At 42.2% G+C, this 14,137-nt stretch overlaps 1 protein-coding gene across 2 annotated transcripts in view; it reads right to left on the bottom strand.

Annotated features, from left to right (window-relative positions):
- ZNF292 (zinc finger protein 292) overlaps window positions 1–13,842 on the bottom strand; it is a 107,858-nt gene extending 94,016 nt beyond the window's left edge. The window contains exons 1-3 of one of the 2 annotated variants that reach the window (XM_021937579.2): window positions 13,348–13,842; window positions 10,876–11,046; window positions 10,479–10,675 (exon numbers count right to left, since the gene is read on the bottom strand). In XM_021937579.2, the coding sequence (XP_021793271.2) occupies window positions 10,479–10,646 (168 nt within the window). In that variant the 5' untranslated portion in view covers window positions 10,647–10,675; window positions 10,876–11,046; window positions 13,348–13,842. Of the gene's footprint in view, window positions 1–10,478; window positions 10,676–10,875; window positions 12,105–13,347 lie in introns of those variants that run through there. The other variant, XM_003897876.5, reaches the window with a different exon arrangement.
- Between the last annotated feature and the right edge of the window lie 295 nt (window positions 13,843–14,137).

Here is a 14,137-nt window from a genome sequence, read left to right as displayed (position 1 = left end):
GGCAGATCACCTGAGGTCAGGAGTTTGAGACAAGCCTGGGCAACATGGCAAAACCCCGTCTCTACTAAAAATACAAAAACTAGCCAGACTTGGTGGTGCCTGCCTGTAGTCCCAGCTACTCGGGAAGCTGAGGCAGGAGAATCGCTTAAACAGGGAGGCAGAGGTTGCAGTGACCTGAGATCATGCCATTGCACTCCAGCCTGGGAGACAAGAGAGAAACTCTATCTCAAAAAAAAAAAAAAAAAAGAAAAGAAAAGAAAAGAAATGTGAAACTGTATTTTAATTTTGATGCTTCTAAATAAAAGAATGTTCTGGGCCAACTAGACTAAAAGACTAGCTTAAACATAGGGACTGCCTACTTTTTTACTTACTACTGAATTGAATCCCAGTAACCCTCTAAAAGAGTATTTTTCAAACTGTGGGTTATGACCTATTGGTGGATTATAAAATCAAGAGTAACATTTTAAAATAAGTAAAAACAGAATGTGTCACACAGACTAAGGATAAGTATTGTTTTGTGGTCATTTTGTTTCAGTGTGACAACTAAATAGTGAAGTAAAATAAAGTTACATCTTACTCCAGGTTGAGTATCCCTAATCTGAAAATGCTTGGGACCAGAGTGTTTACCATTTCAGATTTGGAATGTTGAACCTGGATAAGCTGAGGTGAATAATTTGTAACTCTGAGATCTACAGACTTACTCTCTTTGATTTCTGCAAACTGAAGTTTGAGAAACACTGTTACAAGAAGTAGTCTGCCACTGAGAAAGACAAAAGCAGGACTTTGGAGAATTTCACAAACTGAAAGGAATGTTAAAAGCAAGTTCATTGGGACAAGAACTAGGATGTCATTATCAGACTATACAAGGTAGAGATAATGCAACACAACAAATTCAGACCAGGTTTAATATCAAGGTAAAGAACCATGGTAAATAAAGAGGTCATTCTAGCCACGCAAGGTGGCTCACGCCTGTAATCCCAGCACTTTGGGAGGCTGAGGAGGGCGGATCAAGAGGTCAGGAGATCGAGACCAGCCTGGCTAACATGGTGAAACCCCATCTCTAATAATACCAAAAAAAAAAAAAAAAATTAGACGGGCGTGGTGGCACATGCCTGTAGTCCCAGCTACTTGGGAGGTGGAGGCAAAAGAATCACTTGAACCTGGGAGGTGGAGGTTGCAGTGAGTCGAGATCACCCCATTGCACTCCAGCCTGGGCGAAAGAGTGAGACTGCATATCAAAAACAAAACAAAAACAAAAACGAGGTCATTCCACAAATATTCTAAAGTCTCAGTCATGGGGTGAGGATGCCTCTTTTCTATTTAGAGACTGAGATCAGAAAGCAGGAATGGGAATGACTTTTGCCAATCAGATGGACACAGATGTGGTTAGAGAAGATGAGTGACAAGAAAGAAAGCAGAGGCAATAGCAATTGAGAGTAAAAAATTAAATTTGTCCTATAAAAGTGCCTCACACTGCAGTAGGGAATAAAGGGAAATGGGACATGTAGTAGAGTGTTACAGAAATGGTCCCTAAAGAATCACATCTCCCTGTACCCATAGCATGTGTGGTCCCCTTCCCACAAAGAGGCTGAGTTTGACCACTTAATTGGCAGTAGCCAACGGGACATCAGCATAAATATGACACCAGGAGGGGCATACAAAGTAAAGCATGTGTGGAAAAGAACTTACTCTCTTGATGCCATGTAAAGAAATCCAGGCTACCTTACTAGAGAAGGCTAAGAATAGAGAAATAAGCCAGCCCAAGTGAAGCCTTTAGACCGGCCTGACAACCACCAGACATATGAATGAAACCATCTGGGACCATTCAGCCCCAGATAACCTGAGAGCTGACAGCAGAACCACTCAGCCGACCCACTGACTTGCGAACAATAATAAAAATGGCTGTTCTTTTAAAGGCAGTAAGTTTTTGGATAGTCTGTAACATGACAGTAACTGATACAGGATACTGGGGGGGGGGGGGGGGGGGGAAACAAGGGTTGTAACATTCTGAATTTAACTTTTATTTCAATGCCTCAAACACAGAAGGATGAGTCTTTAGGCCATGTAACCATAAATCTATGCTTACAAGATTTATCAAAACTTCTTGGCTTGGCATCCTAAACTCTTAGTCTGGTTTTAATCTATCCTTTCAATCCTATCACTTGACATTTTTCTCCAAAAACGCCACTTTGAATAGTTGGTCCATTTATCTGAGCTTTTATTCTCAACCCTCCCACTTCTCTTTGGTTATCCAAAATCCTTCAAGATCCAATGTAAATAGTGTTTTCCTTTCCTGCTCAATTTTTGGCTACAATAATTTCAAGATGCTCTACTTCTCTGAATCCATACTTATTACACCGCTAGATGCCTTACTATCTAATACTGTCACTTAACAGTTAATACACACTGTTGATTTTGTAAGCTCTTTAAGGTAGAGGTCCACTCCATAATTCTCCATAGCTACCTTAGTGTTCCCACATAAGAGCAATTTAAACATCTGATTAGAATAAATCAAGAAAAGATACATATAACTGAAATGTATGTGTGGGTTTTTTTGTTTTTGTTTTTTTTTTGAGGCGGAGTCTTGATCTGTCGCCCAGGCTGGAATGCAGTGGCATGATTTAGGCTCACTGCAAGCTCTGCCTCCCGGGTTCACACCATTCTCCTGCCTCAGCCTCTGGAGTAGCTGGTACTACAGGTGCCCACTACCACACCCGGCTAATTTTTTGTATTTTTAGTTAAGACGGGGTTTCACCACCGTGTTAGCCAGGATGGTCTAGATCTCCTGACCTCCTGATCCGCCCACCTTGGCCTCCCAAAGTGCTGGGATTACAGGCGTGAGCCACTGTGCCAGGCCTTATGTATGTAACTGAATTTTTTTTTTTTTTTTTTTTTTTTTTTTTTGGGAGCCGGAGTCGCTCTGTCGCCCAGGCTGGAGTGCAGTGGCCAGATCTCAGCTCACGACAGCTCCGCCTCCACGGGTTCCCGCCATTCTCCTGCCTCCAGCCTCGGGAGTAGCTGGGACCACTGAGGCAGGAGTTTTACGTGTTAGCCAGGATGGTCGATCTCCTGACCTTGTGATCCGCCCGTCTCGGCCTCCCCAAAGTGCTGGGATTACAGGCAGGCAGCGCCCGGCCTATATGGCTAATTTTTAACAAATCTTCTTAGCTGAACATGTTTACTTAGAGACCTTTAGTCTTTCTTTTTAAAATGTAAGTCAAGGGGGAAAAGGTAACATTTTTCTTTTGAGATACATTGTGCAACTGCCAATGCCAAAACAAAAACAATGAATCAAGAGGCTCTCCTGGAAAACAATACATTGTTAAAAGTTGCAGTGTATGCTGACAAACATACTAATGAAAGCAAACTTTCCATTTTACAACTATAAGAGGATACTCACATTGATTGGTTAATTTTATAAACTGAATTTATCTGTAGGAGTTGGGAAAAATAATGTAACCTCTCATCTTTGACAGAAGCTCAAGAAAATAAGTACAGCAGCAGTTTTACAGATAAAAACCTATGAAAATCCTGTTTGGCAGGTTATTATATGTTATGAAGTACATCTGCAGAATGAATGTTCTCTTCCCTCATTTTAATTTAGGACCAAAAAGGATAAGAAGGGGACAAGCACAGCTTAGTAAAGTTTTCCCCTTTGCTAAAATTGATATAAGCATATTTTGCAAAGTAGAATTTATTATCTCTTAACATGCAATCACACTAATTATGAACATTTAAAACATTATTTCCCCTGAGCATTATCTAAACTTCTAAAAGTTTAAATGACTTATTGCTCCCTCAATACCTGAAGTAATTATCACTAATTAACAAGCAAGCTATCTTTTCTTCTGATTTGAAGTGTCCTACAAATTAAGACAGCCTCTAATAGTCAAAAATAAGAGTCTAATTTTTAAGGAAAATGCTTAGTTTCAAAGCTCTTGCAGTTATAATTAAAGCTAAGCAAAACATGTATATAAACAAAAGAATCAACTTATATCAAACTGATGAGACAAAAAATATACAAAGAAATGTCTAAATATGTAACCTACACATTCTGTAGCTCTAACAGTTTTAATTTGGTTTTTATTTCTTATACCAATCAGGCACCACTAATGGCTAATAAAGGTAATGAAGACTAGCTCAAATAGTACCTTCTTGGTAAAGCCTTCCCTGATACCCCAGCCTGAAGTGCTTACTACCTACTTTGAACTCTTTAAGTTACTATACATAAAATTAACTTACTCTCCCAAATATCCACTGATAATGAACTGATTAATCAGACACAGTCATAGACTAGAATTACTATACACTATACAACAGAAAGCCATAAACTTACATGAGCAGCTATGGAATGAGCTAGAAGATGCCTCTGGGGGGAGGGAAAGCAAGATGCAGTGTAGTTATCTTTATTTTCTTAAAAAGAGCAAACTAGTTCTGGAAACTATTAGGGGATTTGTCTTCATGGAAATGAGACCAGAACTCTAGAATGGGAAAAGATCAAGTTTTCATTGTATGCCCTTTCTCAGGGTGAATTTTTAAAAACCATTTCAATTAGTACATTTTCAATTTAAAACAAAACAAAACAAACAACAAAAAAGCAAAACCAGGCTGGGTGCAGAGGCTCATGCCTATAGTCCCAGCACTTTGGGAGACCAAGGTGGGAGGACTGCCTGAGCCCAGGAGTCTGAGATCAACCTGGGCAACGTAGGGAGATCTTGTCTCCACAAAAAATGTTAAAGTCAGTCAGGCATGTTGATGTGCACCTGTAGTCCTAGCTACCCGGCACGCTGAGGCAGGAGGATCACTTAAGCCCAGCTGGTTAAGGATGTAGTGAGCCATGACTGTGTCACTGCACTCCTGCCTGGATGACAGAGTGGAGACCCTGTCTCAGAAAAAATAAATAAATAAAATAAAAATAAAGCAAAACGAATTTGTTAGTTAATACACTGCCTTTTGACATCTTTTCAGCTGTCATTTTGAAGTGATATTTAAATATTATCTTACTAATTTATATCCCACTAGTCGCCCATATCTTTTATTTCCTGTAACATCTAAATCTAGGTCCTTGCATATAAATGCTTAAAAGTACGGAATTTGTTACACCAAAATGTCAAACCTTTGCTTTAATCAGGATAATTATGCTGAAGTTATTGCCTTCTTTAACCTAGTAAGAGTTGTTTTACTAACTGTTTAAGTAATTGCTTGTAATTTCTGCTAAGAAAGTAGAAAGCTTCTTGACCTCTCATGGTCAGTACAAATTATACTTAAATATAGTTGAATATCATTTACCTGAACCTGTTCCAAATTAACCATATATCTGGAGCCTATCTCAATATGAAAAGAGTATAAGGACTAAAAAAACAAAAAACAAAAAAAAAACCTTCTAAATATATTATTTTTCTTTCTGTTCAATGTTTCTGAAAAGGGCACTGCAGGTATTTAGACAGAGGGATTATGTTTCCATTTGTTGGGACTGTCCTGATCACTTCAGAAAATTTAGCATTCAGGGTCATGGGCACTAAATGCCAGTACCACATCCCTAGTCATAGCAACATCCAAAAGCCTGATCCTACATATTTCTAAGTGCCCTTGAAGAGATAACTGGAGGTAGGGAAAGTACTATGCCCAGTTGAGAAGCACCGCTTATATGAACTAAGAAAATTTTATATATATACATACACTTCATATATATGTATATACACACACATATCGTACATATGTATATACACACACACACCCACACACACATACTTTTTTTTATTAGAGTCTCTTGTATCTTATATCCTCTGTAACATCTAAACCTAGGTCCTTGCACATACATATACACACACGTGTATGTGTGTGTGTATTATACACACACACACACGACTGCAATTCAACCCTTTAAAACAACTGTCAGCCACCAGATCACTACTGATCAATGGTCAATAACAGTTACAATCAACCAGTCAGTCAGTCCAGTATATAGTGCTGTCAGTAAATATCATACTCCAACAAATCAACTATTACAATGGCCAATTTTTCCAACCATTATTTTAAAATCTCTTTAGAACAACTCCTCTGTTGGAATGCTTCTTTTAAAACTCCCAAATAACCTTCCTCTTTACTGTACTCATCTCTGCAATAAAATATATAAATCACAGCTTACGATTATCTGTCTACCTTCCTCCAGAGACTATAAACTCTTTGAAGCCAGGGACCATGATCATGCGTGCCTAGCCTGTATACAGTAGAAATGTTGAATGACTGACTACTGGCCCAGTCTAATACAATTAACTAGTCCAAAAGATTCCAATTATAACCAATTTTTTATATAATAAATACAGTAATAATCCTAAAACAAGTAAATACAAGAAATTACTTCTGGTTATTCTATATACTTATTCTAAGTCAATTTTAAGAAAATGAGTTGGTTATATTGCCCATATTAAAGCTAACTTTGAAAAGATACAAGGAAATTTAAGAGCTGGGCGTGGTGGTGTATGAGGTCTCAGCTACTTAGAAGGCTGAGAAAGGGCCGGGCGTGGTGGTTCATGTCTGTAATCCCACACTTTGGGAGGCTGAGGGGGGCGGAACCAGCCTGACCAACAAGGAGAAACCCTGTCTCTAGTAAAAATACAAAATTAGTCGGGCATGATGGCACATGCCTGTAATCCCAACTACTCGGGAGGCTGAGGCAGGAGAATTGCTTGAACCCAAGAGGCAGAGGTTGTGGTGAGCCCAAATTGCGCCATTGTACACCAGCCTGGGTGACAGAGTTAAACTCCAACTCAAAAAAAAAAAAAAAAAAAAAAAAAGAAGGCTGAGACAGGAGGATCACTTGAGCCTAAGAGTTTGAGGTTGAGATCATACCTGGGCAATGTAGCAAGACCCCATTTCTCAAAAAATAAAATAAAATAAGGAAAATTTAAGATTTATGACAGGCACTCTACCATGCCCATCCTCCACTTACTCTTCCCTCCTCCCACTTGAGCTTTAAGCAAATTCTCATTTAAATAAGCAAAGAGGGGGGCTTATTTCCAGAAAGAGCAAAACAACACTGTTAAGAAAAGCATTTAATGCCTTTCGTTTCTATTCTGCTACTCAGAATTTAAAAAATCTATTAATCTCCTACCTCACTCAAAAATAAAACTCTATAAACTAGGGATCATAAGCAACTCCTATTTCTGTGGGTTTCACCACATTCTCCAGAAACTTAACTTTTGTTCATAAACATTACATAGAAAGTAAACTAATTCATTTTTTAAAGTAAATGCAAAAATAAGGGTTACACAAGCACTAAGCATCAACACTGGCAGAATATTAATTCTGAAGCCCATTAACTTTGACAAACGTTTATTCATCTTTGCCTTCTGGAAGCATGTGACTATCCCAGTTTTACAGGAAAAGCTTAAATAGAAAAAGTTAAACAATAATCTCAAGGTTAGAAACTAACAGATAATTTCTAGCTCCTAGTATCCCTGGCACTCACTATATTTAGATTGTGCCAATAAATTCTACAATTGTTAAACACTGCTTCACTCCACTTCGTATCAAAATGCTAGGTAGTAATTGCTAAGATACAATTTTACTTTTATTTTTTATTTTTCTGAGCCAGAATCTTGCTCTGTCACCTGGGCTGGAGGTGCACAGTGCACAATCTCTGCACACTGCAACCTCTGCCTCCCTGGTTCAAATGATCCTCCCACCTCAGCCTCCCGAGTAGCTGGGACTACAGGCACTCGCCACAGAACCTGGCTAGTTGTTTTGTTTTGTTTTCTCTATTTTTTGTAGAGAAGGGGCCACACCATGTTGCCCAGCCTCAAGCAATCCGCCCAACTTGGCCTCCCAAACTGCTGGGATTCAAGGCGTGATCCACCTCCACCCCTGTAAATAAACATAAATAAAACAATGGTTTCAAGTTACCTCCATTTGACAAGATCACTAACATAAATAGGTTACCTGAAAAACAAAACAAAAAACCCCACCCCAGAAAAAGTTCCAGAGGAAATTAGACACACTCCGTATCGTTTCAAATGGAGATTGCTTTTAAGTGTACTTAAATTATTCTGAGATTACAGTGTATGAAATATTTTATAATTTTTGAAATCCACAAATCCAGCCTTCGTTTCATTACTGTTTGATGTTTTTTGTCAGTAGCATCAATAACAATTTATGTGTAAGACTAATCATTTAATGAAACTAATGTAGGAAATTATTTTCATTCTGATTTTTAAAATGCTGTTTCACTCATTTAAAAACTCTTGTAAGTCTGGTGGGGTGAGATGGCTCACACCCGAAATCCCAGCACTTTCGGAGATGGAGGCAGGTGGATCACCTGAGGTCAGAAGTTCAAGACCAACCTGACCAACATATAGTGAAACCCCAAACCCGATCTCTAATAAAAATACAAAAATTAGGTGGGCATGGTGGCGCACACCTGTAGTCCCAGCTACTTGGGAAGCTGAGGCAGGAGAATCCCTTGAACCCGGGAGACGGAGGTTGCAGTGAGCTGAGATCGCACCACTGCACTCCAGCCCGGGTGACAGTGCAAGACTCCGTCTCTCAAAAATAAATAAATAAATAATCTTTAAGTGATAACTTTACAACCTCACACACCCACAAAAAGGGGGGGGGGGTCTAGCTTGCATGAAATTCTATTTTCCCAGAATTATTAATCCTGCTTAAAAATACTGCTGACAAAAGAGAATTTACAGTAATTAGCCTTAAAACTATCAGTGGACACTATTAGGGGAAAAATGTCTTTCAGCAAAGCTAGACTTTAATAGTTCTCACTGATTATTATATAAAAACTGACTCGACTTACTAATGAAATACTTCCTATTATAGGTATCTTAGAGAAATTTTTTTCTCTCTAAAATAAATCTTTAAAGACCAATTAAGAATGAGTGGGTACTGCAAGGTAAAGAAACTGAGAAATTTCAACAATTTTTTAATATCAGAATTCAAAGGAATGAGCCTCTAATTTTGCCACAGGTATTCACCAGACCTATTTACCTACGTAGGGAGCTTTCAAATTGCACATCCTCCTAGACAAGTCACCACTTGATCTCACAGTTTTTGTTTTTAAGATTTTGAACAGCCATCAAATAATTTGTGACAATAAAGTGCATACAGCGGCGGAGATTCTTTTGTATATGATCACGTAAACCCGACATTATAATGGAAAGATTTCAATATTTGGAGGCTAAAAAATAAGTGAAAATGTAATCTACTCAGCTAAAATGGTCAACCATTGTTCTACGTTAAGATCAATACTTTTCCAAAACGAATTCTCTGTAAAGATACATTCACAAGTTAACTCTAAATATGACCTGTGTAAATTGTGTCTTCTTTTTCCTCCTCAAGACAATCCAATCAAAGTCTTCACCAGAGCCAGCAACACTACCTTGAAATTTCAAACCTAAGTGCAAGGCTCGTAATGAAGTCCAAATGTTGTCCCAAACTCTCCGATTTTCATCAAGGATGAAATTATTTTCATTACTAGCAAACAGTGTTATTAACATTCCAAATTCTGATTAGAATGCAGTCACTGGTGAGAAGCGTCCTTGGGCAAGCAAAGATTTGAAACTACCCAAAGCACAGATCCACATGAACCTGTCTTCTCCCACTTCATCAGGAAGCCAAATAGGGAGAACTCCAAGAAACAGGGGTGAAGGGGTGATCGGTAGAGAAAGGATAGTGGAAATCATACTCCTCGAAGGGTGGAAGCAAACGAGAAACGGACTCTGGAAAAGCCGTCCCAAAGGGCCATTCAATCTGAGACAGATGTACAGGGACAGCTCCTCCACACTAAGGAGATCAAGCTTTACCATGGGTGCACCAAGCAAGCAAGTATGGGCAGGAGGGGACAACCTCCGCCAAGCACCCCCTCCGGAACGTCTAGCTCAACTAGAAGGGGTCGGCGGGGACTGCTCCTCCGAACATCAACAAAGGCCCCTTCAGTCCTAAGGCGAAATTCGAACAACAAAGGCCCGGAGACAGCCAGGACAGGGCCGGGGCTGGGGGCGGGACGGATGAAAGCAGGGGAAGGCAAAGGAATCAAACCAGTGGGGGCGGAGGCCCGTCGGAGTGGGAAGCAGAGAGGCGCAGAGGCGGGAGGCGCGGTAATCCCCAGTGCACAATAAGACGAGGAGGAAGAGAACCTGGCCTCCATTCTCCTCCTACTCTCTCCAATCCGCACCGTCTACATTTCCTCAGCCGCGAGGACCGCGCAGTCCCGAGTTCAGGGAAGGAAAGGGGAGGGGGGATTTTCCGCCTTGACCACAACTCCCTTCCCCCAGCCAGGAGCTGCAGACGACAACAACCGCCACAACTGCAGCCACACAAAGGCGCCTTCCTTCTACTACCGCTCCCACCCGGGCGGAGGCGCCGATGATGCCAAGGAAGCGGCGACCACCTCTCGGCCGCCTGGCGCTCGCTCGCCCTCTTCCCCTTCTAGCTGGGTAAAGGGGGAGGGGACCACCGGGCGCCCTCACCTGGCACAGCTGCTGACAGTAGTCGGTGGCCGCTTCCACGGCCGGTACCCGGCTCTCCCGCAGCTGTCGCTCTAGCTCCTGGAGCTGCTCGCCCAGGCGCTGCAGCTCCGCGACGCAGCCGCCTTCGCCGCGACTCAACCTCTCCTGCTCGGCCTCTTCGTCCGCCATCTTCACACCCCGCTCCGTCGCGTACGCACCTGGGTCACGTGATAACACAATGCCACGTTCGGCGGGGTCACGTGCCAGGCGCGCTTGCACGCCGCCGAGCACGTACAAAGGGCCCGATGGGGAAGATAGGGGGGTGGGGAGAGTGGCGCGAGAGAGCCCGAGGGAGGTGAAGGCAAGGGGAAAGGAGAAGGGCGGGGTTGGGGCGGTGCGGAAAACCGCGGTTACTTACCCCGAGCGGGAAGTGGGCAGTTGCGGCCGAAAGGGGCGGGCTGGTGAAGGCCTGCTCTCGGTCACGTGGGCGCCGCGACGGGAAAAAGCCTAGGGAGGGGCGACCCTCTCCGGCGTCCCGATCCCAGCGTGGCTTTCCCCAGTCCCCGAAGTCTTCTACGGACATATCCTCCTGTTCCCCAAGAGGATGGCACAGGGAGAGTTCTGAGTGGCCTCGGGCAATGGCTGTATTTGCTGTTGGCCTGTAAGCAGGCCAGAAGCAGAGGAAGAGAGAGAAGGTAAAACCCGCCCATGGACCGCAAGCGTGAGAGCCGAGGCAGGACTATGAACTGTCAAAATTGTCTCTGACTTCTCACCAGGCCGGAGAGGAGGGATCTAGTGCGTGAGGTACCAGATCTCGTCTCACTTGACTCTCCTCCTCTTCAGCCCCAAGAACGCCTGTCCCCTGGAAACACATTCTCTAGGGGGTGGAGGCAACAAAGGAAAAGAACAATTGGGTCAGAGCAGAATGAGGTTCAATCCTCAGTCTGGAGAATGAAGCAAATTCATGAAAAGCATAGTTTAAAAGAAGTCGGAATATGAACAGACCAGATGATTTTTAAACCACGAAAACATTTCTAGAGTAAGTAATAACTAACTACTCTGTTTCACCGTGATTTAGACTCTACTAGACTCTACAGAAATCACCAACAATGAAAACAGGCTATATATGAAAGCTATTGAAAAGAAAGTAGGTCAAGAAAAAAAACACCAATAAGGACTCCATTAAAAATCATAACGGAGGAGAGGAAATTGATGCTAAAATAAACCAATGTTGTGGAGAATTATTATAAATACAGCATTTTTTCCTAATGCTACAAATAGAGGTAGCATTCTGAACCACATTTTACTTACAAGCTGAAAGGAATTAATACTTGGCACTTGAACGAAAGAGTAGAAGAGGTGCTACAAAAATCCAAGAGCTTAACCCTAAAGTTCTTAATAAAACTAATATTTTGTTACCGTTAGAGCATTAGACCCGTCACAACTGAATGGTCTACAGAAATTTAGAAACAATGATATTGATGAGGCACCCAGTCTTATCATTTACTCTGAGTGAAGTATATTTTTCTAGTACAAGCATCTAAAATAAAAATAATTCCCATTGTGGGCAGTGTCCTCTTCAAGAGATTTCTAGTAATTAATGGAAAGTGTTCTGCATACTATGTTGTCCAGAATAAATGTTTTATAACGCATCAGTGATGGTGATGTTTTTAAAGCAGCATTATATAAGGTGACCAGGCACAGCTAAACCCCTTATGAAAAACAGTATCAGTTAATATTACACATTAACAAGGTAGAATCTTCAAATGTTTAATCTTCAAATGTTTACTCATGGAAGAGACTAGGAAGTACGTTCAAAGGCTGAGGAGAGAGGATATAATGGTATCACTGAGTTGAAAAAGCAACAATTAAGGCAGCTAATGATTTTTAATATTTGCAGCTCACTTTCCCAAGTTAAGTATTTTAGATACCTAAACCAGGTTTCACCAGTTTATGTTATCTTAGGATTCCAGTGAAAAATGTAAAAAGGGAAATATGAGATTAGCCAAATGTACCAGTAAATCCAAGGTAAGGTATCATAGGTTAGCAAGCTCATTTCCACTGTAAGTATAATGGTTTACACCACACCTAATCTATAGAAAGGAAGAAAAAATGGTGGTTGAGGGGTGGGAGAGATATATATCCAGATATTGATTTTTAAGAGAATTGCCTGATACTGTAGGTCACTCCTACCTCTTCCACATAACAACCCTAAAACTAAGGAGACTTGATTAGCAAACTGATTCTGAGCACCATTACTATCTGGTAAATATCCATCAGCATTGATGGCCATGTCTTTTACTTTTATTTGGTATCTGTGAACCCTATCTCCGCATTCCTCCATTGCTACTCCTTTGCACACACAGAAATATTTAGAGCCTACAGGAAATGGAAGGATTGGGGGTGAGTGGTGTAATTAACACTCATTTATTGGGTACTTGATATTTGCAGGCATTACTTGGTTTGGGACAAGTCAGAGGCGAATAAAAGGTCTTCCTGCCTTGAAGAAGCTTACAGTTTGGTGGGAAAATGACCTGCAATGGGAATACATATGATATAACAAGTGTTCTATTATGAAAATTCATGCCTATATTCAACTTAAAACATCATAGTAATCTAAGATACTAACAAGAATGTCCAACAAAAATCTACAGAAGTGCAGGCTTTTTTTTTTTTTTTTTTTTTTTTAAATTAAATGAGAAGGATTGAAAATACTATCCCGTGACAGGTCAACCTTGTCTTGGAAATCTCAGAAATCTCAATCTTATCCATGGAAAAGGCATGACTTCTGTGCCTATGTCCATTTGTTCTTTAAATACCAAACTGTCAGTTCATAGGAACCATTTACACACACACACTGACACACACAAACACGCACACCCCTACTTACTGAGATGTTCCTGGGGAAATTCGAAGACCTGTTCCATTGAGAAAACAAGAATAAGCCCCTGGGGCAAAAGACTCCGCATCTCTGGGGAACTCAGTATCCGCGCCGCGAGCACCCATGCCCATTTTGAACACAACGCGACTGCTATGGACGTGGTATAATCATATGGACCTTCACTCCCAAGAGACTCGATTTCAGAGAAAATCTGGGAGACAAATTTAGATCCCTACCCCCCACCCACGCGATCAATAAAGCTGGGGAGACCTTTGGGGGAGGGGACTGATGTGCTTGCATCCGGGCCGTGCGTGCCTGCTTCACGGGTTTTCCGGGCAGCACCGGCCCGCACACGCCGGTGCACTCTTTTTCTGGAATTCTTGAAATAGCAGGGCCTGAGAACAGTAAGGGAGCTGGGTTGTGTCTGCTACAGACAAGCGGCGCAGAGCCTCGGGTCCAAGCCAGGGATGCAGGAAGCGTGGCGTTAGCGGATGACCGATAGCTCAGGGCTAAGGCCTGGCAGGTCCTTCCTACCCCCGACCCAGTACACCACGCAGCCCCGCCCTCGCCCCAGCACGCGAGGTGAAAGCGTGAGGCCCGGGGATGGCGGAGAGCGCGCGCCACTATCGGGGCACTGTTTGTCTCTTCCCCCGCTCTCGCCCTGGGCCGGGGAGCACAGAAGGTCCGCAGGCCTGGGGCCACGAAGGGCACCAGATCGGTCCGCTCTGCTCCGCTAACCCAGCCTGCGCCTCTCCACCCTGCCAAGGCCCTGCTGGGCGCTGCGCGGGTTGCTCGCGTC

This window comes from Papio anubis, chromosome 6 (genome assembly GCF_008728515.1).
Source record: "Papio anubis isolate 15944 chromosome 6, Panubis1.0, whole genome shotgun sequence".
Taxonomy (NCBI): Eukaryota; Metazoa; Chordata; class Mammalia; order Primates; family Cercopithecidae; genus Papio; species Papio anubis.
This window is presented reverse-complemented; position numbering and strand designations above follow the sequence as displayed.